Source organism: Ovis aries, chromosome 9 (genome assembly GCF_016772045.2).
Source record: "Ovis aries strain OAR_USU_Benz2616 breed Rambouillet chromosome 9, ARS-UI_Ramb_v3.0, whole genome shotgun sequence".
Classification (NCBI taxonomy): Eukaryota; Metazoa; Chordata; class Mammalia; order Artiodactyla; family Bovidae; genus Ovis; species Ovis aries.
In genome coordinates, this window is record NC_056062.1 from 13458245 (window position 1) to 13481781 (window position 23537).

A 23537-nucleotide genomic window follows, 5' to 3' on the forward strand; every position below is an offset into this window, starting at 1 on the left:
TGGTGCTGGAGGGCTGGAGGCACAGAGGTGTTGGGGTTTTGGGAGACACCCTCCCTGTTCAGCTGGGACAGTCTGTTCCCACGGCTTAACTCCCCCATCCCCACCCTGCATCTCACTGTGCCCCTGGAACCTCACAGCCTGCCTGCCAAGCAACCACCTTGGTTTCCTGTCCCTGGGATCTATGTTAGGGACGATGGGGGGCAAGGGAGAGCAACACACCCTTCAAGGAGGCTGAGAGTAGGCCCTCCTGCAGCTCCTCAAGCTCAGCCTCACCCCACCCCTGCAGCCACCCACTGGCCCTGGGCAACCTTCCCTGGACCTGTGGGCCAGCCACCCTCCATACAGCTCCCTCCCCAGCAGGACTTGCTGCCCATCCACTGGCTGAGAGTTTTACCCCATTGGGTCTGATTCTATTTCTGATTCTTTGCGACCCCATGGACTAGCCAGCCAGGCTCCTCTGTCTATGGAATTCTCCAGGCAAGAATACTGGAATGGATAGGCATGCTCTTCTCCAGGGGATCTTCCTGACCCAGGGATCAAACTCAGTTCTCCTGCATTACAGGCAGATTCTTTACGGTCTCAGGGAAGCCCCATTTTATTACATTTGCCTCCCAGTCCTTCCAGACCTCCTCTAGGGCCTTTGGGGCGCCAGCCCTGACACCTAGGGCCCAGGGACCCGCAGTGGCAGCGGGGACAGAGAGCCACACGGCCTAGCACGTGTTTGGTTCTCCAGGCGTGGGGTACAGGACGAGCACTTAGAGGTCGCCAGGGCTCCCCACGCCCTGGATCTCCGGGCTCTGAGGCCACAGCGCTCCAGGCTCGGATCCTGCCCCCTTTACCTCTCAGCACACGACGGTTTTGCAGTTTTAACGAGCGCACGCTGAGTTTTCCAGGAATACAACCGTCGAGCACACTGAGTAGTTCTGTTCATTTTGGAACTCAAACCCCCCTCCCGCCGGCAGCACTGGGCGTCGGAGTCCCCGCGTGTGAGGACTCCGGCGCGTTCGCGGCTGATGCAGGTTCTGCAGGGACACAGATCCGAGGCCTCAAGTGCCCGTGGTCCCCGAGGCCTTCCTCTCCTCCCCTGCGAGAGCAGTGCGTTCCTCAGGCCAGGTCGCGCGGGTGTCCAGAACAGCAGCAGCAAGCGGCGGGAGCCTGGGAGACCTCACCCTAAGGGCGGCTGCGATCTTCGGGCGGGGGCCCGGGCTCCGCGCGCGGAAGACTGGGGTGCTGAAGGCGCCTTCAGCGCTCACTAGCGCAGCCCTACTACAACTCCCAGGATGCTTTGGGCGCCTGGACTACACCTCCCGGGATGCTCCGCAGCAGGACGGGGCCTGCGCGCGGGGCCAGGGAGGGCGGGGCCGCCGCGCCAGCAGAGAGCGCGGGAAGTCCGGAACCCGGGGCGCGACGAGTGCAGGATGAACCTGGAACGCGAGCTTCGCCGTGAGTTCAAAGAAAAGCGCACGAGCGCGGGGGCTGGAGACTGCCCTGGCCCTCCCGGACGGAGAGGCTCAGCTCTCAGGCCTCGTCCCTCTCTCTGCAGAGCTGAGCAAGGCCAAAGCTAAGGCCCAGAGGAGCGGCCAGCTGCGGGAGGAGGCCTCCGTCTGCCACCAGCTAGGGGAGCTCCTGGCCAGCCATGGTGCGTGGGGTGGAGTAGGGGCCCTAGGGCCCTGGGACCGGGAGGACCGGGGGTGGGGGCTTCCTGAGTACCGGCCGGCCTCCATCTCACTGGCCTTGCTGCCCCTGGCCCACTGCCCAGTCTAACTGAAGCCTGTCCCGCCCACCTAGGCTGCTATGCGGAGGCACTGCGAGAGCACCAGCAAGAGCTGCAGCTCCTGGAGACCGCCGACGACCCCCTGGGCTGCGCCGTGGCCCACCGCAAGATCGGAGAGCGGCTGGCGGAGATGGAGGACTACTCGGCTGCCCTGCAGGTGGGCGGAGACCGGCCCTCCCCAACGCTGGCCACAGTCAACTCTCCGTGGTTCGCATCTCCTGGGGGCAGAGCCTGCTGGGTCTCTGTAGTCCAGGCCTCTGGCTGGAGGGAAAAGGGGGACATGGTGCGATGCGGCTTCAGCTTCAGAGAGCCCTGCACCAGCAGTGGTCACCTGGTCCTTGGATGCATGCACCACAGCCTCTCCTGGGAGCGTGGCTCCAGAAACCACTGATGAACATGTTCTTGGAGTTGAAATCACCGGGGGCTGGCTGGGAGTGATTTCAGACCCTTTATCCACACAGAACTGCCCTGGCTTCTGTGTTCCCACATCACCAATGACTCCCAGGCAGTCTCTCCTGGCGTGACTGGCTGGTTAGCATGTGGTGCCACCGTCCCCGCAGGAGTGCTTGGCATAGAGGAAACAATGTGTGTGCAGCCTGGCTTCGGCCTGCACCTGGGGGCTTGGGGGACATGCGGGGCTTGCTTGCAGTGGGGATTGGCTCACAGTGGCCATTCTTCTGTCCCCACAGCACCAGCACCGCTACCTGGAGCTGGCATGTGCCCTCTCCAACCACGTTGAGCAGCAGAGGGCCTGGGCCACCATTGGCCGCACCCACCTGGACATCTATGACCACCACCAGTCCCAGGACGCCTTGCAGCAGGCACAGGATGCCTTCGAGAAAAGCTTGGCTATCCTGGATGAGAAGCTGCAGGGTGACTGTCCTTAGGCCTGGCCCTCCCCCACTTTGGCTTCCTGTACTCTGCAGGGAGAAGAGGCTACAGCCTCCCTGCCCATGTAGCGGGTCCCCTGTCTAGGTTTCCTTCCTTTGTGAGTCTGAGACTGGCCCTCAGAAGCCCCCCCACCCCTCCCCTCACTTTGCGGCCCTGTAAAGCCCATGCTCCTCCTGATTCCTAACCTTGGATTTGGCTGCCTTTGCTCTATTCCCTTCACTATCTGGAGCAGAACCCCTGGCACGTACAGGGAGAGGCTGCAGACCCCGAATGGGGGTGGGGCACTGAGTGTCTGCAGGGGCGTCTTCCAGGTTCACTGCCCAAGCGAGAGCTGAGTGAGATGAGGACTCGAGTCTACCTCAACCTGGGCCTCACCTGTGAGAGCCTGCAGCAGGTGGCCCTGTGCAGTGCCTACTTCAAGAAGAGCATCTTCCTGGCCGAGTAAGGCCCCACCAGGCCCCAGGGGGATCTGGGTTCCTGCCCCTGGAGGAAGTGGCCAGGGCGAGGGCAGCCAGCTGGCTCACCCCTGCGCCGCATCAGTCTCCTGGGAGCAGAGGCTTGGCTTGACTTTGTGGGGCCGGAGCCCTCGGTGGGGTCAGTGGGTGCCTGCTCTGCTGTCCCTGTGCAGGAGCCCCAGGCACCGACAGCCCCATCCCCCCACAGGCAGAACCACCTGTATGAAGACCTGTTTCGAGCCCGCTACAACCTGGGGGCCATCCACTGGCGGCGAGGGCAGCACTCACAGGCCATGCGCTGTCTGGAAGGGGCGCGGGAGTGCGCACGTGTCCTGAAGCAGGGCTTCCTGGAGAGCGAGTGCTGCCTGCTGCTCTCGCAGGTGCCCTGGGCTCTGCCCTCGGGTGGGCTTGGACCTTCGGGGGCCTGCGGGCTTACCTTCCTTTGCCCCCTAGGTCCTCCTAGACCTCGGGGATTTCCTGGCTGCCAAGAGAGCCTTGAAGAAGGCCTATCGGCTCGGTTCTCAGAAGCCTTTGCAGAAAGCTTCAGTCTGCCGGACCCTGAAGTATGGTGAGCCTAGGAGGGGAACCCGGGGCTCGACCACCCAAGACAGGGTAGGGAGGGCTCCTTCCTTCAGCAGAGGAGGCCAGGGCATGCGTCCTTGGGGAGGGGGCACTGTCAGGAGGGGCCCATCCCTGCCACTTCCTGTTAGGAGGGGTCTCACTGTTCTCCGAGCTTCCATTCAGCAAGAAGTGTAGGAGGCATGCTGGGTGGTCAGGAGGCTGGTATCTGCTCATAAGCCAACGTCTTCACTGGCAGACCCAAGACAAAAGATGCCCTGCTTAACGGCAGGAGCATGACTGAGTGGGACTGTAAGTGGCGCCGGTGTACTCCATTGATAAGTAATGGTCACCAGGGTCCCTGCCTGTGTCCCTGCCACAGGCCAGTCCCTACCCTGTGCTGACCTTAGTTGGTTCTCTTGCTGAGACCCCACGAGGTAGCCCCTCCTACCACCCCCTTATTGGGGGTGAGCAGGGGCTGGGTCTGGTGGGTGCTGGAGCTGGGTCAGGCCTGGCCCGGCCATCCCTGCATAAGGCTCTTTCTGGCAGTGCTGGCAGTGGTCCAGCTGCAGCAGCGACTAGAAGAGTCTGAGGAGAGTGACCCGGAGGTTGCCATGGGCATCTGTGAGCAGCTAGGGGACCTGTTCTCCAAGGCAGGTGACTTTCCCAAGGCCGCTGCAGCCTACCAGAAGCAGGTGTGTGCCAAGCGGGCGTGGCGGATGACGGGCTGCAGGGGGTAGCACAGCCCTGGCCTCATGGTGGCTGTCCCCCCAGCTGCACTTTGCGGAGCTGCTCAACAGGCCAGGGCCCGAGCTGGCCGTCATCCACGTGTCCCTGGCTGCCACTCTGGGGGACATGAAGGACCACCGCCAGGCTGTGCACCACTACGAAGCGGAACTGAGGCTGCAGGAGGGCAACCCCCTGGAGGTGAGCAGTCACGGCCCCGTCCTGCCCAAGGCTCCATCGCAGGACCGCCACCCTCGGGAGCGGGCATGGTTGGGGGAGGCTTGCACCCCCAGGGTGGCCACCCGCCATCTCATGTTTGGGAGCAGGGGCCACAGCCATCAACTTTGTGCTTCTCCAGGAGGCCAAGACCTGGTTGAACATTGCACTGTCCCGTGAGGAGGCTGGTGACACCTACGAGGTGCTGGCACTGTGCTTCCAGAAGGCTCTTGGCTGCGCCCAGCTGGCTGGGCAGCCCCAGCTGCAGGTGGGGAGTGCCCGCCTGCCCACGCTGGGATCCCGCACACAGCATCCCCGGAGCCCGACTGTCCGCGGCTCTGTCTCGCCCACGGCCCTGAGCTGGGTGCCCCCTCTCCTCAGAGGCAGATCTTACGGCACCTCCATGCGGTACAGCTGAGGCTGCAGCCCCAGGAGGCCCCCGGCACCGAAACCAGGCTGCAGGAACTGCAGGCGGCTGGAGACGAGGATGAGAGGGATGGGGAGGACGAGGAGGACGACGATGCTCTGGAGGCCACAGAGCTGGAGCTTTCCGAGAGTGGTGAGGCTGGCTCCCTGGCGCCTGCTTGGGGTGGCTGGGGCCAGCTCACGGGCTTCTGACTCCTGAGGAGGGAACAGCTGGGCACCCGGCAGGTGGAAGAGGGACGCCGTCCACTAGGCAGTTGGGTGAGAGGAACCCACGGTGGAGAAGCAGGTGCCGGGAGAACGGGCACCCCAGAGACAGTGGGGCTGGGCGGGCGCATGCGGGTGTCTCGCAGTGGAGGACACCTGCGCCCCACGTCAGCTGCTCTCAGCAAGGGCGGGACCCGGGAAAGAAACAACAGAGGTCTGGGGCTGGGGGAGACTGACCCACAGGGCAGTGTCAGCTCGGGAGGCCTCGGAGCAGGGACCGGTTCACATGGGGCTGTGGGCTTGGCTCTGCTACAGAGGACGAAGCCGATGCGTCCCCACCGCTGGAGGAGGATGAGGAGCTACGAGGCTGCCTGGGCCGGCAGAGGGTGAACAAGGTGAGGACTGCGGGCTGAGGACAGCGGCAACGCCCTTCCGTGGACACTGGTGCCGTCCAGCCCCTCACGCCTCTGCCCCCACCCTGGGCTGTGCCCACAGTGGAGCCGGCGAAACGACGTGGGAGAGACGCTGCTGCACCGAGCCTGCATCGAGGGGCGGCTGGGCCGCGTTCAAGACCTTGTGAGGCAGGTAGGCACCCCCCTGCAGGCTGGGCTGCGCCCAGGACCTTATGAGGCCAGTAGGCACCTCCTGCAGGCTGGGCCGCACCCAGGACCTGGTGAGGCAGGTAGGCACCGCCCCCGCAGGCTAGGCCGTTTCCCCAGGGAACAGCGCAAGGCTTGAGGGCCAGAGCCAGAACTGGGCACCCTGTGCCTTCTGGTGGTGAGCATCTCTTTCTGCTGTGATCTGGACCAGGCCAGGCTGAGGGGTGCGCCTGTGGTGCTCTTTACAGGCTTCAGTGCCAGGGAAAGGCTAGGCTGGTGGGGGTACTCGAGGCCAGGCTTCTTCCCATTCTTGGTCACAGGGCCATCCCCTAAACCCTCGGGACTACTGTGGCTGGACACCTCTGCACGAGGCCTGCAACTACGGGCATCTGGGTGAGCATGGGACAGGGTTTCTGGCCTGTGATGGGGAGAGGGAATGTGTCCTTCCCGAGAGAGGGCCTGGGAGCCAGCTCACGCACCTGTCCGCAGACATCGTCCGTTTCCTGCTGGACCACGGGGCTCCGGTGGATGACCCAGGTGGCCAGGGCTGTGACGGCATCACGCCCCTGCATGACGCCCTCAACTGTGGCCACTTTGAGGTGGCTGAGCTGCTCATCGAGCGAGGAGCATCTGTCACCCTCCGCACCAGAAAGGTGAGTGGACGCAGGCCAGGTGGGTGTGGTCAGCGGTGGGTGGAGCTACTGCCACCAACCCTGCCCAACTGGTACCCCCAGGGCCACAGCCCACTGGAGACGCTGCGGCAGTGGGTGAAGCTGTACGGCAAGGATCTGGACAGTGAGACGCAGGAGAAGGCAGCTGCCATGGGGAGGCTACTCCAGGCGGCCTCCTTGGGTCGAGGTAATAAGCAGGGCCTCCTCTGCCCCTGGGGATTCCACTCCTCAGCCTGAGAGTCTTGGGCCCAGTGTGGCGGTCATGTGCCAGGCACTGTCTCACAAGAGATTGCTCTCTCTGCAGCTCCCCACAGCTCCCAGGCTCCACAGACTCTCCCAAGTAACCATCTGTTTGACCCTGAGACCTCTCCTCCCTCAAGTCCTTGCCCAGGAACCCCAGAGGTCTGTGAAGCCAGCACCAGGGTGTCCCAGGGGCTGGCAGTGTCCCCTGTGGCCAGACCTCGGAGGAGCAGGCATAAAGTGGCCAGCAGTAGCAGCTCAGAGGGCGAGGACAAGGCCGGCCCATCCCATCCCACCCAGAAGAGGCCCCGGCACACCGGCCCAACACTGCAGACCAAGGCCCCGATGCCCAGGCCTGCCAGCGATAGGGAGGCAGCCACAACGAGTGCCAGCTGGGCAGCCTACCGGGTGGCCATGCATGGAGTGGGCAGTGCCCAGACCTGCCGCCTGGGCCCCAGTCCACTGCGAGGGCCCAGCGAGACCCCCATCCCCCAAGCGGCACTCATTCCTAAGGAGGAGTGCTTGGCCGGGGACTGGCTGGAGGAGGACTTCCCGATGAGCTCCGGTCACCGGGGCCGCCGCCCAGCCCGCCCCCAGAGCGGTGGGGATGGCGGCAGACACTGTGCCTCCGGCCCAGGCAGCGACACAGCACGCAGGCCCCGGGCCCAGGCCCGGCAGAGCCGGCTGCCCTATCTCGAGAGCCGGAGCACACCAGCCAGAGCAGACAGAGCCGACAGCCCGGCCACAGAGCTCACACGGAGCCCCGACGTCCCCAGGGCCGTGGCACCTGCTGGAGAAAACCCCACAGCAGGCCAGCTCCTGGTGGGTGCTCATGCCTGGGGCAGAGTGCCACCCAAGCTGCGGGAGAGGATGGGCAGGGGCCTGTCTCTCCTGGCTTCAGCCCCTTCTTCCCTGCCCCCACCCCTAGGGTCAGGTCCTGCCCCCTCCCATCCGAGTCCGAGTTCGAGTTCAGGACAACCTCTTCCTCATTCCCGTTCCACACAGGTAAGGTGTCTCCTCCCGGCGCCCAGCTCTGTGCTGGGGCTGGTGCCCAGGCGCAGTAAAGGGCCCTTGTCGAGATGAGACGTGATGAGAGCCCGCCTGGCCCTATCCCTCACCCCTGGGGGACTGCTAGTGGGGAGGTGCCAGCAAGCAGAGGCTCAGGAAGGCCCCGAATGGTCCAGCACGCCCTGGGATCCCTAGGAGTGGCCCGGAGGTGCCCCGGTGTGCATGTTGCAGGCAGGCAGGAGAGGGAGGAGTTCCGCACTCCCAGATGGCAGGGCAGGAACCTGGCCGGGGCCTGTACTCAGCCCGCGCTCGTGCCCACACAGGGAGGCCCACTCCGTGGCCTGGCTGGCTGAGCAGGCTGCCCAGCGTCACTACCAGGCCTCCGGGCTGCTGCCTCGGCTCTCCCTGCAAAAAGAGGGGGCGCTGCTGGCCCCTCAGGACCCCATCCCTGACGTGCTGCAGAGCAACGAGGAGGTGAGTGGCCAGAGCCAGGTCCCTGAGCTGGGGGCGTCCTCCAGGACTGGGGTCAGGGCCGCTCACCACTGTTGCTCGCCAGGTGTTGGCTGAGGTGACTTCATGGGACCTCCCCCCGCTGAAGGACCGCTACCGCCGGGCCTGCCAGACCCTGGAGCAAGGTAAGGGTCCAGGCAGCCCTGCAGAGGCCTGGGCAGAGAACTAGACCAGGCCCACGGCCTTCAGTCCCAGGACTCCAGGCATTGACCAGGGTCCCCCACCCCCACACCTAGCCTCAGGGTTGTCTCCCCTACCTAGCGGCCCCCTAGCGTGTAGGTAGTGGGGGCAGGAGGTGGCTCCATCTGGAGGTGGGTCAGCATCACCCACCCTGGCTCTGCAGCATGCCTCGGGGCCCCGGGAGCTGCCCTGGAGCTCATGCTGGAGTGAGGGGCAGGGTGCCGCCTGACTGGCCACAGCCGACTCCCAGGGCAGGACAGGTAGAACCTGTCCTGGTGACACCACGTCCCTCCCCAGGGGAGCACCAGCAGGTGCTGCAAGCCGTGGAGCACCAGGGCTCAGCCCCCACATTCAGTGCCTGCTCCCTGGCACTGTGCCAGGCCCAGCTCACACCGCTGCTGCGGGCCCTGAAGCTGCACTCGGCACTCCGGGAGCTTCGCCTGGCCGGGAACCGGCTGGGGGATGGGTGTGTTGCTGAGCTGCTGGCCACCCTAGACACCGTGCCCGGCCTGACCCTCCTCGACCTGTCCTCTAACCACCTGGGCCCTGATGGCCTGCGCCAGCTTGCTGCGGGCCTCCTGGGGCAGACCACCTTGCAGGTAAGAGGTATGGGGAACAGCAGCATCTGAGTGTCCACATCTAGCCCATCCCTGCTGGGGAGGTGCGGTTGAGAGCACTGGCTGGCGCCCAGATCCGGGTGGCAAACACCAGACCCTCTGTGGGGGCCGTGTCTCCCACAGAACTTGGAAGAGCTGGACTTGAGCATGAACCCCCTTGGGGATGGCTGTGGCCAGGCCCTGGCCTCTGTCCTGCGGGCCTGCCCTGTGCTTTGCACCCTGCACCTCCAGGCCTGTGGCTTTGGCCCCAGCTTCTTCCTGAGCCATCAGGCGACCCTGGGCAGCGCCTTCCAAGGTGAGCTACCGGCGCATCCACTCCCCGGCCCCAGGGATTCAGAGAGCCTCAAACCAGGGCACCAGCTCGGCTCTCGGGAGCATGTGGGTGGACATAGGGGTGGCTTGCCTGGCCTGGGCAGCTCCCCAGGACCCAGACCCAGTCCCAGCTACACTGCAGGCCCATCCCTGTTGCTCCCCAACTCTGAGCATTCTGTTTGAGGGAGACAATTCTACCTGCAGTCCCAGCACCGAGAGGCAGGAAACTGGGCATCCTCCAGGAGGTTTTCCACGGAGGCCTGAGCTAGGAAGTGGGGCTCAGAGCTGGGAGCGTAGCAGAGGGGAGGAGGGGCTGGGACTTGGGTGGTAGATGGAGTGCCCCCACCCACTCCTGCCCCACCATGCGTGGGTGTCCCAGTCTTGGGGCCACCCTGTCATGAGTAGGGACAGGTCGGGTACCCAGAAGTGGTGGGAAGAAACTGAGCTCAGGAGTCTGGTGCTGCCCCTTCCCCAGCGTGAGACCCTGGGCCGGAGACCCCAGTGCATAGAGAATTTCCCAGTGCACAGAACCTCGGAGACAGTGACAGCCTCCCGAGGGTCACGAAGGCTCTGGGCCAAGGCCTGGGGGCAGGAAGGAGCCTGATGGAGGTTCTGGCCTTCATATAGACACCAAGTGCCTGAAGACACTGTCCCTGTCCTACAACGGCCTGGGCCCCACTGCCCTGGGCCAGGTCCTGGGGAGCCTGCCGGCTCACAGTCTCCTGCGCCTGGAGCTGGGCTCTGTGGCCACCGGCAAGAGCGACCTAGGCCTCATGGAGCCCGTGGTTCGCTACCTGAGCCAGGTACGCATTCAAGGGGGCACTAAGCCAGAGGCACCTTGACCCCCAGGACTGGGGGTGGGGGAGCAGAACAGGAGTGGGGAACGCTTTCTATGGACCCGCTTGCCTCGGGTTCCGAGGTCCTGGCCAGCAGGAAAGGCACCTGGGTGGCGCAGGTCTCCTGAGATCACGTCGTGGTGTGCCAAGTATGACCCACTCCTCTGGGTAGAAGCATTTCCTTCTGACCTGCAGACTTGGGGGGGACGCTGCCCTCTCTGGCTTCGGGGGTCAGGCAGGCTTCACTCCCATCATTCTCAAGGGATGGGGGCGGTGTCTGGCGCCCTGGGTGCAGGGCCTCTACTGGGACGCAGGGAGGGCAGGTGTCCCCCTCTGTTGTATAGGAAGGCTGTGTCCTGGAGCACCTGAGCATGTCGGCAAACCACCTGAGCGACAAAGACGTGAGAGCTCTGAGCAGGTAACGCCGCCACTGTCCTGTAGTCTGGTCTCATAGCTGGGCGCCTGGGGAGGCTGGGGCCTCACAATCTGCCTCCCTTGGGCTCTCACATCCCTCTGCTGGGTCCTCTCCTGTCACCCGTGTGCCACGGCCCATGCCAGGGCCACTGCTCCGTGGCCTCAAGCTTCAGTGGCTCTCAGGAGTGTCTGGTGTCACCTGGGGCAGCTTCCCCTCATGACAGAAACTGACCCCCGTGTTTCCACCCTGTCTCAGATGTCTCCCTCTCTGCCCCTCACTGGTCTCGCTGGACCTGTCTGCCAACCCTGAGGTCAGCAGTGCTGGCCTGGAGGAGCTCCTGTCTACCCTCCAAAAACGGCCCCAAGGCCTCAGCTTCCTGGGCCTGTCAGGTGAGCTCTGGGTGTCGCGGCCGCAGCTGCCCAACTGCAACTGGTGACACAGCCCATGCTTGGGGACCTGCCTGAGGCCCAGGTGCCTCCTCTTAAGGGGCCGTCCTGCCACTAGCTAGGCTGCAGGGTGGAGCTGGGGCCCCTGGGTGCTCAAGTGGAAGACAGTGCCCAGCATGCCCAGAGGCAGGTGCAACCCTCACCCCCCTAAACCACTGGGTGGGAGGCGCGTAGGCCTCTGCCTCCAGCCTGGTCAGCCCGACCCTCAAGACCGTGGCTGGGGGACCCACTGCCACAGGGACTTTTTCATTCCTATTGTCCAGAGGGAGGGAGGGCAGGTCAGCCTAGAGTGGCAATACCTGCCTCTGAGGGACCCTCCTGCTTCTGGCCAGGGTGCCCTGACCGTACCATCTAGGCCTGTGGCCTGACAGGTGGTTTAGTGGCCACACCTGTTGCAGGACCCCGTCTTGAGAACAACCCCAGGGAGGTGTATTGGGTAAACTGGGGCATCCTGCTGGGGCTGGGGGCAGGGCAGACCAGACTTAGCCCTCCAGGAGAACCAGGGCTGGGAGTGGGTGTGGTGCACAGGAACACCCCTGGGTTCCTCCTGCTGCTCGCCCCCTGCCCCACAGGGCCAGGCTGGTTCCTCCAGGAAGAGCCTCCTGAAGGCAGGCTGGTAGGTGACCTACCCCTCACTCAGGTGTTGGGCCGCTACCCACACATCTGGCTTCCCGGCACCTGCAGGCTCTCACCACTCCCCCTGCTGGGTACTTTGTGGTCTCTGAGGATTGAGCATTGGCAGTTCAGTGTCCTGAGACTCCCAAGAAGCCATGCTAGGTCCATCTTACAGACAGAGACATCATCAGACACTGTCAGAGGCACAGATGTGAACACACTGTCTGCTATAGCTGACCTCCCTCCTGCCTGACCACTGGCTGTGGGAGGGGTCTGCGGTCCTGGGCAGCCTCTGGGAGAGCACCCTCTATCCCTGAGAATGATCTGGCCTCTTCTGGGCTTTGCTCATGCCCCTCACTGCAGCTGTCGGGGCCTCAGGGGAAGTGCATATCGTCCCTAGGGCAACGCTGGTAAAGAAAAATGTCCTATGAGACCCGAGGCAACCCCACGGGCTCCCGCCGGGCTCCTCCTGTTGCATCCTGCCAGGAGCAGCTCCCCAAGGCTGACTTCTGCCTCCCCTCTGCAGGCTGTGCTGTCCAGGGCCCCCTGGGCCTGGACCTCTGGGACAAGGTTGTGGCGCAGCTGCAGGAGCTGCAGCTGTGCACCAGACGTCTCTCCGCTGAGGACCGGGATGCCCTGCACCAGCTGTTGCCCAGCCAGCTGGGCCCCAGAGTGTGCACCCTGGACCAGGGCCCCAAGCTCTTCTTCAGGCACCTCTAATTGGCCAGCCCCATGGTGTGCCCTCCCCAGGCCTCTAATAAAGAAGCCACTGCTGCTTCCACCCCTCTCTGCTGCTGCTCCTTGGAAGGCAAGCGGGAGGTGGAAGGCAGGGTTGTAAAGCTTAGAGCCCACAGGAATTGAGGATGTTACTGGAGCAGGTTCGTCTGCCCAGGAAACAGCAAGCAAAACCCAGAGACAACAAGGTTTGCAGCAGAGGAAGGATTTATTCACAAGGCAGCCAAGTGAGGTGATAGGAGGACAAGTCTCATATTTGCTTCCTCAAAGACGAGGGGCTTGCAACATTACAGTATAAAGAAGCAGGTTGGGGAAATTCCCTAGTGGTCCAGTGATTAGGACTCTGCACTTTCACTGCCAATGGCCTAGGTTCGATCCCTGGTAGGGGAACTAAGATCCCACAAGCCTCAGTGCCCCCCGCAAAAAGCAGGATGATTTTAGGTGTGGGGAGAGAACCTTGGAGGCAGGGAAGAGGTGAGATCATCTGTTCTGCAGAGGCACATCTGAATTACTTCTTCATGGGACACGTTAAAAATGGTAGCACTTGATGGGGTGGAGCTCTGAAGGCAAGAGGTCATTCGCTGGACCCCGGAGCAGGGCCAGTTATAGCGTCGTACAAGCAAGCTTTTGTATCAACAATTAAAGCAAGCTCGATCCGTGAAGACAGGTTACAAATGGAGGGTCTGAGGGAAGGGCTACCCACTCCAGTATTCTGGCCCAGAAACTTCCATGGGCTGTACAGTCCGAAGGGCAGCAAACCTTCACACAGTTAACTTGCAGTGTTACTTCAGTTTTTTATATGTGTGTACGCACGTTATTTTTCAGATTCTTTTCCATTATAGGTTATTACAAGAAACTGAATATAATTCCCCACGCTATACAGTAGGGCCTTGTTTACCGCGGGGTTCTTAAGCGGTAAGACAAGCTCTAAGGTTTCTGTTACCAGTTTCTGTTAACCCTGTGGGGCGGTTTCAAGGGCAGAGCTGGCCGCTTAGAGGCCCTCCAGGGGAACGCAAAGCCACCTATCCGCACCTACCTTCCCTCCCTCCCAAGGACAGACTCGCTCAGCCTCAGTCCTCAGGGGCGGGGCGTAGTCGGCGCGCAGGCGCAGGCGGAGGGGCCTGGCGCGCAGGCGCGGGAGCAGACGTCAGGCGCGCCCCGCCCTCGCGCCGTCGCTGGGACCTGCGAGGCGGTCCAGGTACTCCGGGCCAGGGACGGGTGGAAAAGGCGGTCGGACCGAAACCCACGGTCTTCGCCACGCCGCGTAGGGTCCTCTGCGTCCCTGCTCCTCGGTCCCCTCTCGGAGTTCTGTGTCCCGGGCCGCCGGGTCTCCTGGGTCCGTCCGGGGCTCTGAGGCCGTCTCCCGGGCCTGCGCGCCCGGCGCTCGCTGGGCTTTATCTGGGAGCTCGCCGCCCTGCTCGAGCAGGGTGACGATACTCAGCGTGTGGCCGCGGGCCTCCCCTTTCGTGGCTGCGTGGGGTCCCGCTGTAGGGCCACAGCCGAGCCCCTGATTGTTCCTGGCCCTCCCACCGCCTCACGGCTGCTGAGCGGTCTCCGTGTCCCTGCCCCGCCCCCGCCGCGCCCTGCTGAACTCACAGCCTCGTCTTCCCGCTGCACTCCCTCCGCGCCGGGTCCCGGAGCTCAGCACGGGCTGTCTTCTCGCCACCTTGGTTCACCCTCGGCCATTTTCTGTGGGGCGCCACCCACCCGCTCAGTACCACAGTCTCAGCCTGCCCGTCCGAGCCTCTCCCCTGACCTCCAGGCGCCTCTGCAGCGTCCTTGAAGCCTGCGGAGCTTCTCAAAGCCCACATGTCCAAACCGTAGTACATCCACCTGCTCTCCACACCTACTTTGTTTACCTTCCCCGTGTTAGCTTATCTGACGGTCATGGTGCCTTTGGTCCGAAAATAAGGATGTCGTTCTTGAGTGCTTTTTAATTTTTACCCATTTTTAAGTTCTCCGTTGCACCTGGTGGGTCCGTCTCCAAAGCACGTCTGAACCTGGCCCCAGCCACTGCATCAGCTTCTCAAGTGGGCAGGGCTCCTGCTACCACTGTCTGCTCAGCTCACTGACCATCAGGGTCCCCGCGGACTTGTCCCCAGTTGTCCAGTGACTCCAGTTCGCTGCACCAGGATAAGCCCAGACTCATCTTGGCCTGTGAGTGGTGCGTCCTTTGGCAAACCACCCTCAGACACACACACATACCCAAGCCCACCCCCTACCCCCACCTCTGTCATCCCCTGGACTGTCCTCATTCAGAAAGTTCACCCCAACCCCCATTGGTCTGCTCCTCCAAATTTATCCTTGTGCGAAGACATACTCGGGATTGTCTTTTAAGAGGTTGTGTCGTGTGTTCTCTTCCCCAGGTCACTCCTCCAGTGGCTGCAGCATCTTCCTCTCTCTCCCGGTCACCTGACTCAGAGCTGGCAGGATGTTTCACGGGATCCCAGCCACTCCTGGCATGGGAGGCGAGTATGGCCCATGCTGGGCCCAGGGACCCAGAGGGTGGAGGCTTTCAACCTGCAGAGGCCAGGGGTTGCCGGCAGGCTATAAGGTCCGACACAGCAAGGTCCCAGGGGGTAGCCAGGGGCCTAAAGACCTCCTCCAAGTGAGGTCAGCTGGATGCAGAGATGACAGCTGTAGTGTGGCGGGACTTCAGGGTGTCTCAAGTATCCCGGAGTCCCCAAGCCAGGGGGATGGTTGCAAAGCATGTGACAGACATTGTGTGCCCACAACCACATCATAAGCAAGTTGTGGTCGCTCAGCTGTGGGGCAGTAGCTGAGCAACAGGGGTGGAATGGAGCACCTGGACCTGGCATGCAGCCCCTGGACCCAGAGGCCTGTGCTCTGCTCGGGTCCCCTGCAGAGTGAGGGGCGCCTGTCCTCTGCTCGGGTCCCCTGGAGACTGAGGGAGGCTGGGCCAGGGTAGTGGCCAGGCTCACTGGGGTGACTTTCCACTCTGCCTGTTCTGTCGCAGCCCCTGGAAACAAGCCGGAGCTGTATGAGGTGAGTGGTGGGCACCTTCCTGGCCACGTCAACTGTGGTTCTCGTCTGCGTGGTCCTCTCTGGGGCCCCGCAGCCTCACTGGTGCTGCTGGCCGACCCTCCGCCCGGTCTCCCGACAGGAAGTGAAGCTGTACAAGAACGCCCGTGAGCGGGAGAAGTGAGTCCAGCCCCCAGGCTGCCTGCCTCCCCCACCATGGGGGTCTTCCCAGGGAAACAGGTCCCCAGAAGCCTCTGCTCGGGGTAGGGTGAGGAGGTGGCCAGACCAGGAGCTCCGCCTCAGTGGCACCAAGGCAGGGCTGGCAGGTGTGCTCAGGCCCTCGGCTTCCTGCCTGGGCAGCCGCGCCTAAAGTCTGCGCCCCCTCAGGTACGACAACATGGCAGAGCTGTTTGCAGTGGTGAAGACGATGCAGGCCCTGGAGAAGGCGTACATCAAGGACTGCGTCACCCCCAACGAGTGAGAGCCCGCCTCCCTGCACCACTGGCCCACCCTCTGAAGCTCAGCTCTGGCCTCTGGGGCCAGGTGCTCAGTGGGGAGGGAGAGTGGGCAGTCCAGGGGCAATGCCCGTGTGGGCGTGACTGTACCCAGCTTTCTCCAGGGTTCTGCCCCCACTCCACTCCCCGGGGCTTCATCGGTGAGAACACTTTGAAGGGGAGCTGGGGGCTCGGGCAGTCAGTCCATGGGGAGCCACTGGCCAGGCCTGGCAGCCCGGAGGTATGTGGGGCCTTTGTCTAGCGCGTTTGCGCCCGGCAGCAGCACTGTGAGCTGTCCGTGTAGGGGCACAGCCAACACAGCCCAGGAAACAGGCTCAGGGACCTGGCTGGGACCTGCAGGGCCAACTTGCAAAGTCCAGGCTGCTCCTCTGTGGCAGCCATATTTTGGGCATAACACCCCCACCGCACCCCCTGCACCTTTCAAACCTTCATGAGGAAACCTCCGCCCCCATGGCCAGTCTCTGGCCCTTCACGTCTTGTCCATGCGAGCTGCCCCATGTCTGGAAGGGCAGAGGATAAACAGAAGGGACCCAGAGGCGCTGGCCTGGCACAGCCGGCAGCAGCCTGGCCTCTTCCTCCAGGTACACTGCAGCCTGCTCCCGACTCCTGGTCCAATATAAGGCGGCCTTCCGGCAGGTCCAGGGCTCAGAAATCAGCTCCATTGATGAATTCTGCCGCAAGTTTCGCGTGAGTGAGCGACTCCTTCACCCCGAGGGACGAGGGCAGGTGTAGGGGCCCGGGGCTGCGGCCGGGCTGCCCTATGAGGGCCAGCCATGATCCCTCCCTTAGCTGGACTGCCCGCTGGCCATGGAGAGGATCAAGGAGGACCGGCCCATCACCATCAAGGACGACAAAGGCAACCTGAACCGCTGCATCGCCGACGTGGTCTCGGTGTGGGCCCTGTGCACATGAGCCGAACTGGCGGGGGGGTCCTCCGGGGCGGGGGCTGGGGGTCCGCTCCGAGGCCCCGCCCCGCCACAGGCCTACGTGGGGCGTGTCCTGCATTCCCTCCCAGTAGCCCTCTGGCTGCAGGAATGGGTTCCGGGGTAGGCCCGTGTGGCCCTCCAGCTAAGGCGAGCAAGGGGCGGGGTGGGGCGGCCCCAGGCCCCTCTCTACAGAGGAACCAGGGTGTCGGGGTTCTGAGCCGGGGGTCCGGGAAATCACACGCGCACACACTCGCTCCCAGCTCTTTATCACGGTGATGGACAAGCTGCGCCTGGAGATCCGAGCCATGGATGAGGTGCGGCCCTGGGCAGGGGGAAGGGGGGGCATTCTGAGGAGCCAGGCTCAGGGGGGCGGGTCTCAGCGGGCGCTGTTCCCTTAGATCCAGCCTGACCTGCGGGAGCTGATGGAGACCATGCACCGCATGAGCCACCTGCCCCCGGACTTCGAGGGCCGCCAGACAGTCAGCCAGTGGTGAGTGCCTGTCGCTTGCCAGGGCCCCCAACCCTACCCACCCCCAACCCCTAGCCCCAGCCCCCTCCCCTGCGCACACACCACCTGGGTCTATAGCTACACACACACACACACACACACGCATGCACGCACGCTTTGGCCCCATAGTCCCTCCCTCCACACACACATACATACATATACAAACACACACACACACACACTGCAGCCCCATAGCCCTCCCTGTCCACCACTGCACACACACAGAAGCACTGTAGCCCTCCCCCCCAGACAGAGCCCCTCCTCCAAGCCCCATAGCCTTACACACACACACCCCAGCCCCACAGCCCTCCCCCTCCACCACCACACACACACAGGCACTGCACCCTGTGCCCCGCAGGCTGCAGACCCTGAGTGGCATGTCGGCCTCAGACGAGCTGGATGACTCCCAGGTGCGCCAGATGCTCTTCGACCTGGAGTCGGCCTACAATGCCTTCAACCGCTTCCTGCACGCCTGAGCCCTGGCCCCCCAGGCCCGCCTTCCGCCATGGTTCCTGCTTCCCCGGACACCTGCTTTCCACGACCACCCGTCTGTGTCTGTTCATGGCTTCTGGAGTCCCCTCTTCCTAATAAAGTTGTTTTCTGATCTCTCTGCTGCTGAGGGCACTCCTCCTCCTCCAGCCCTTCCCTGTCTGTCCTCTCAGCCCTGGGAGCAGGCATTGGCCTCCCTGGTGGGCACAGTCTGACAAGCAGGCAGGGGTGACTAAATCTGCCGGCCACAGCCACCCCCAGTCTGAGAGCAGGAGGCTGTGCTGCCTGGGCTTGGTGGTCTGGCCACAGCCCCACCAGCATCTCCTGGCCCTGGAGACGGGCAGCTGGGGCAGGCTCACGCCTTTGCAGCAGGACCCGTCCTCGCGCAGGGCTCACTGGAGTCCCAGCTGACAGCTGCCAAGGGCAGTCCTGACCCAGGAGCAGAGCCAGTGGACAGTTCAGAACCCCTGGACTGGCCTCACCCAAAGCCTGGTGGGGAAGCACCCCCTGCTCCCTGTGCCTGCTCCGGGACCTCGGTTCCATGCTGTTCACATCCGTTCCCTTCAGGCAGACAGCAGTAAACCAGAGACCAAGGCTCTGGGTGCCAAGGTGGGTTATTCTCAGCAGCTGTGGCGTTGGGACGAGGGACAAGCCAGTTTCACTGTAACATTTTCTTAGTGGTGGTTCTTCGTATCTGGCTTCTAAAGGCAACAAGGTAAAGTGTGGTGTTTCGAGGGGGCAGTGAGGAGGTGCGCTTATGGACTCAGCAAGAACAGAGGATGACGGGAATGAGCGGGGTTGCTGGAAAAGGAGGAGAGGGGTGCAGGAAGACAGGTGGGGTGGGGACCGGCAAGGCTTAGGATTGTACCCAGGAGTCCTGGATGCCAGTGAGGCTCTCAGAGCTGTGTATGTGTGTTGAGGGGAGCAGAGTTCACGCGTGTGTGTGTGTGTCTGTGTGAGAGCAGGGTGGCAGCTGGGGGCTGACGTCAGTGTGGACTGTGCTGTGTGTGGTGCCCACAGTCGCTGCTGCTGGTCCAGAGACAGCAGTGGGGAGAGAACTCGGGAATTGCACTCAGGCTTGAGTCTTGGGAGGCCCAAGGCTCCTTTGGCCTTCGGGGCTCCTCCCAGTGACCTTGAGGGAGTGGGTGGGGCTTAGCCCCAAAGCCCTGCTGTCTAGGGAGGTCAAGGGGCAGAGGGCCAGGGAGGGTCCTTGGGGTCTCATTGCCTCCACCCACCCATCTCCAGAACCCTTCTCACAGGCGCCCACTACTCCTGCCACCTCCACCTACCATTCTGGATTCTGAAAACTAGAGACCTCAACACCCCCTGAGGGAGTTCAGGGTGGAGTGAGGCACTCTGTGCTCCAGGGAATCTGGTGGGACTGGTCTTTAGATAGTTGGATGTTTTTATGAACATATTCCATTATCTCAATCCTTGCATCTCCTCCCGTCTAGAGAAGCACTAAATATTTCCCTTCATGGTGAAGTCAGATCCTCATGACTAACAAAAAACCTTTTGTGAAATGAGTGCTTCATGGTATTGGACTCCCCCTTCACCAAAACCTTATATATTGACTTTCCCCCACTGCCACTTTGGAGCAGTTTCTCAGAGCTGAGATGCTGCCTCCTGGGCTGCAGTCCTCATTTTGATCCAAATAAAACTTAACTCACAGCTCTTAAGTTGTACATGTTTTCTTTTTGTTTTTAAGTCAACAGACTGCATCCCTGCTTCCCTGTCCATCACCAACTCCCAGAGTTTACTCAGACTCATGTCCATTGAGTTGGTGATGCCATCCAACCATCTCATCCTCCGTCATCCCCTTCTCCAACCACCTTCAATCTTTCCCAGCATTAGGGTCTTTTCCGATGAGTCAGTCCATCGCATCAGGTGGCCAAAGTATTGGAATTTCAGCTTCAGATGAATATTCAGGACTGATTTCCTTTAGGATGGACTGGTTGGATCTCCTTGCAGTCCAAGGGACTCCCAGGAGTCTTCTCCAACACCACAGTTCAAAAGCATCAGTTCGGCGCTCAGCTTTCTTTGTAGTCCAACTCTCACATCCATACATGACTACTGGAAAAACCATAGCTTTGATTAAATGGACCTTTGTTGGCAAAGTAATGTCTCTGCTTTTTAATATCCTGTCTAGTTCAGTCATAACTTCTTCCAAGGACTAAGTGTCTTTTAATTTCAAGGCTGCAGTCACCATCTGCAGTGATTTTGGAGTCCAAAAAAATAAAGTCTGCCACTGAAATAAAGTCTGTCACTGCTTCCCCATCTATTTGCCATGAAGAGATGGGACCGGATGCTATGATCTTACTTTGAGTAACTGTTGAGCTTTAAGCCAACTTTTTCACTGTCCTCTTTGACTTTCATCAAGAGGCTCTTTAGTTCTTCACTTTCTGCCATAAGGGCAGTGTTATCTGCATATCTGAGGTTATTGATATTTCTCCCAGCAATCTTGATTCCAGCTTGTGCTTCCTCCAGCCCAGCGTTTCTCATGATGTCCTCCATATAAGTTAAACAAGCAGGGTGTCAACAGACAGCCTTGACGTACTGCTTTTCCTATTTGGAACCAGTCTGTTGTTCCATGTCCAGTTCTAACTGTTGCTTCCTGACCTGCATACGGATTTCTCAAGAGGCAGGTCAGGTAGTCTGGTATTCCCATCTCTTTCAGACTTTTCCACAGTTTGTTGTGCTCCACACAGTCAAAGGCTTTGGCATAGTCAATAAAGCAGAAGTAGATGTTTTTCTGGAACTCTCTTGCTTTTTCAATGATTCAGCGGATGTTAGCAATCTGATCTCCAGTTCCTCTACATTTTCTGAAACCAGCTTGAACATCTGGAAGTTCATGGTTCACATATTGTTGAAGCCTGGCTTGGAGAATTTTGAACATTACTAGGGTGTGAGATGAGTGCAATTGTGCAGTAGTTTGAGCATTCTTTGGAGAAGGAAAAGGCAACCCACTCCAGTATTCTGGCCTGCAGAATTCCATGGACTGTATAGTTGGGGTTGCAAAGAGTCGGAACGACTGAGAAACTTTAAACTCACTCACTTGAGCATTCTTTGGCATTACCTTTCTTTGGGATTGGAATGAAAACTGACCTTTTCCAGTCCTGTGGCCACTGCTGAGTTGTCCAAATTTGCTGGCATGTTGAGTGCAGCACTTTCACAGCATCATCTTTCAGGATTTGAAACAGCTCAACTGGAATTCCATCACCTCCACTAGCTTTGTTCGTAGTGAAGCCTCCTAAGGCCCACTTGACTTCACATTCCAGGATGTCTCGCTCTGGATCACACCATCATGATTATCTGGGTCATGAAGATCTTTTTTGTGTAGTAGTTCTGTGTATTCTTGCCACCTCTTCTTAATGTTTTCTGCTACTGTTAGGTCCATAGCATTTCTGTCCTTTATTGAGCCCATCTTTGCATGAAATGTTCCCTTGATATCTCTAATTTTCTTGAAGAAATCTCTAGTCTTTCCCATTCTATTGTTTTCCTCTATTTCTTTGCACTGGTCACTGAGGAAGGCTTTCTTTTTTCACCTTGCTGTTCTTTGGAACTCTACATGCAAATGGGTATATCTATCCTTTTCTCCTTTACTTTTGCTTCTCTTCTTTTCACAGATATTTTTAAGGCCTCCTCAGACAGCCATTTTGCTATTTTGCATTTCTTTTTCTTGGGGATGGTCTTGATCCCTCTCTCCTGTACAATGTCACGAACCTCTGTCCGTAGTTCATCAGGCACTCTATCTATCAGATCTAGTCCCTTAAATCTACTTCTCACTTCCACTGTAAAATCGTAAGGGATTTGATTTAGGTCATACCTGAATTGTCTAGTGGTTTTCCCCAGTTTCTTCATTTTAAGTCTGAATTTGGCAATAAGGAGTTGATGATCTGAGCCACAGTCAGCTCCTGGTCTTGTTAACATAGGAACCTGGAATGTTAGGTCCATGAATCATGCAAATTGGAAGTGGTCAAACGAGATGGCAAGAGTGAACGTTGACATTTTAGGAAGCAGCGAACTAAAATGCACTGGAATGGGTGAATTTAACTCAGATGACCATTAGATCTACTACTGTGGGCAAGAATCCTTTAGAAGAAATGGAGTAGCCATCATAGTCAACTGAAGATTCCAAAATGCAGTACTTGGATGCAATCTCAAAAATGACAGAATGCTCTGTTTCCAAGGAAAACCATTCAATATCACACTAATCCAAGTCTATGCCCTGACCAATAATGCTGAAGAAGCTGAAGTTGAACAGTTCTATGAAGACTTACAAGACCTTTTAGAACTAACACCCCCAAAAGATGTCCTTTTCATTATTGGGGTCTGGAATGCAAAAGTAGGAAGTCAAGAAACACCTGGAGTAACAGGCAAATTTGGCCTTGGAGTACAGAAAGAAGCAGGGCAAAGGCTAATAAAGTTTTGCCAAGAGAACACACTGGTCATAGCAAACACCCTCTTCCAACAACACAAGGGAAGACTCCACACATGGACATCACTAGATGGTCAACACTGAAATCAGAATGATTATATTCTTTGCAGCCAAAAATGGAGAATGATGATCCAGACATTTTAGAAATGTCTAGAGCCATTTTCTCTCCATCCAGGGATGGGCTCTAGGGCTGCTCTGAATATCATGCAGTGAACATGATATTCTGGATGGGCTGATGCAGGAGGGATCTGGGGGTCTGCCCAGCACTGAGGGTGGACAGGCATGTGTGCAGGGAAGCTGCTGACATGCTCTGGCAGAACTGGGCTAGGAAGGCAGGGCTGGGGCAAACATGAAGCAGGGAAACGTGGGCCCACACAGAGGGGCGCTGAGACCCGGGGGCCTGCCAGTGGGGTCAGGCCTGCACACCGGACCTGGGGGGCTGACCAGACGTCTGCGCTGAGACCTCTTCCCTGAAGCTCTCCAGGCCCGAAGAGTGCAGGATGAGGTGGCTCAGCTCCGGCCGGCCCAATGGCCGTGGCAAGGTGGGATAGGAAAAGGGATAGTTTGACCCATGGACTTCACAACTGTGTGAGGGGGCCCTTCCTAATTGACCCAGGGGTCCAGGAACCCTCAGGCTCTTTCCAAGTCCACCACTTCCCCATACCCCATCAAAGCCCACCAAGGTCACCCTGCAGTGAGGGAGGGGCAGGACTGCGCCTGAACTCAGCCCATGGCTCCTGCTTGGCCAGGTGCCCTGCCCCAGGTGGCAGGGGACGCTGGGACAGAGTCCCAAGGCCTGGGCTCCCAGCTCTCTTAGAGCTTCTCCTCCCCCACCCCAACCACACCCCACAGAGGGGTCTGTCCAATCAGGCATGCAAGGGGCCACCTAAACACTCCCTCTAGAAGGCAAGGCTGCCCTGAGACCTGCCTGGGCGGAAGCGACTGGCTCCCCGCGGTCTGCCCCTTTCCCCAGATTGCCAACTAGGCAGAGATAAGGCCTAGGGGTTCAAAGGCCAGAGTGAGAGCCCGCAGGGAGGGGCAGGGCTGGGAGCCACACTTCTCCCCACCCCCAAGCCCCTTCCCAGGTGGAGTGACCAGTGCCCAGGGCAGAAGCCTGGCTCCTGCTCCCTTCTGTTTATGTGGCACTTTGGCCATTTCCCGGGGATTTTCCCTGGAGGCCGGAGAGGGAGTATGACTCAGTACCTCATCTCAGTTCCCCCTGATTCTGTTGTGGAATCCGGAGTC

The 23537-nt window shown here is 60.3% G+C and overlaps 2 protein-coding genes across 7 annotated transcripts; both read left to right on the forward strand.

Annotated features, from left to right (window-relative positions):
* The first annotated feature begins 1370 nt into the window (after positions 1 to 1370).
* On the forward strand, positions 1371 to 12480 carry TONSL (tonsoku like, DNA repair protein). Its single transcript, XM_027973328.2, has 26 exons — positions 1371 to 1443; positions 1544 to 1639; positions 1789 to 1931; positions 2464 to 2647; positions 2977 to 3106; positions 3329 to 3500; positions 3574 to 3688; positions 4228 to 4373; positions 4453 to 4605; positions 4763 to 4888; positions 5002 to 5179; positions 5566 to 5645; positions 5746 to 5835; positions 6170 to 6242; positions 6339 to 6502; positions 6584 to 6707; positions 6825 to 7582; positions 7689 to 7765; positions 8092 to 8242; positions 8325 to 8403; positions 8756 to 9057; positions 9199 to 9370; positions 10015 to 10190; positions 10568 to 10641; positions 10894 to 11027; positions 12226 to 12480. Exons 1-26 carry the CDS (start codon positions 1419 to 1421, stop codon positions 12417 to 12419), a joined length of 4116 nt encoding a protein of 1371 aa, XP_027829129.1. The 5' UTR covers positions 1371 to 1418; the 3' UTR covers positions 12420 to 12480.
* A 1103-nt stretch (positions 12481 to 13583) lies between these two features.
* On the forward strand, positions 13584 to 17975 carry VPS28 (VPS28 subunit of ESCRT-I). Of its 6 annotated transcripts, none has more exons than XM_027973436.3 (11): positions 13584 to 13632; positions 14390 to 14598; positions 14801 to 14902; positions 15412 to 15440; positions 15559 to 15596; positions 15804 to 15893; positions 16513 to 16618; positions 16721 to 16822; positions 17118 to 17171; positions 17256 to 17347; positions 17724 to 17975. In XM_027973436.3, the coding sequence occupies exons 3-11, from the start codon at positions 14866 to 14868 to the stop codon at positions 17839 to 17841; spliced, it is 666 nt and encodes a 221-aa protein (XP_027829237.1). In that variant the 5' UTR covers positions 13584 to 13632; positions 14390 to 14598; positions 14801 to 14865; the 3' UTR covers positions 17842 to 17975. The 6 variants fall into 6 exon arrangements, with proteins under 6 accessions (XP_027829237.1, XP_027829236.1, XP_027829240.1 ...); XM_027973435.3 differs by having other exon boundaries at positions 14390 to 14591; XM_027973439.3 differs by lacking the exon at positions 16721 to 16822.
* Positions 17976 to 23537: the final 5562 nt, after the last annotated feature.

Excerpts from the sequence above, each read along its gene's own strand:
- TONSL (XM_027973328.2), top strand. The coding sequence starts at position 1,419 with ATGAACCTGGAACGCGAGCTTCGCC. Across the intron at positions 9,058-9,198 it reads TGGGGCAGACCACCTTGCAG|AACTTGGAAGAGCTGGACTT; the intron begins GTAAGAGGTATG and ends TGTCTCCCACAG. Across the intron at positions 10,642-10,893 it reads GACGTGAGAGCTCTGAGCAG|ATGTCTCCCTCTCTGCCCCT; the intron begins GTAACGCCGCCA and ends ACCCTGTCTCAG.
- VPS28 (XM_027973436.3), top strand. The coding sequence starts at position 14,866 with ATGTTTCACGGGATCCCAGCCACTCCTGGCATGGGAG. Across the intron at positions 14,903-15,411 it reads AGCCACTCCTGGCATGGGAG|CCCCTGGAAACAAGCCGGAG; the intron begins GCGAGTATGGCC and ends GTTCTGTCGCAG. Across the intron at positions 15,441-15,558 it reads ACAAGCCGGAGCTGTATGAG|GAAGTGAAGCTGTACAAGAA; the intron begins GTGAGTGGTGGG and ends GTCTCCCGACAG.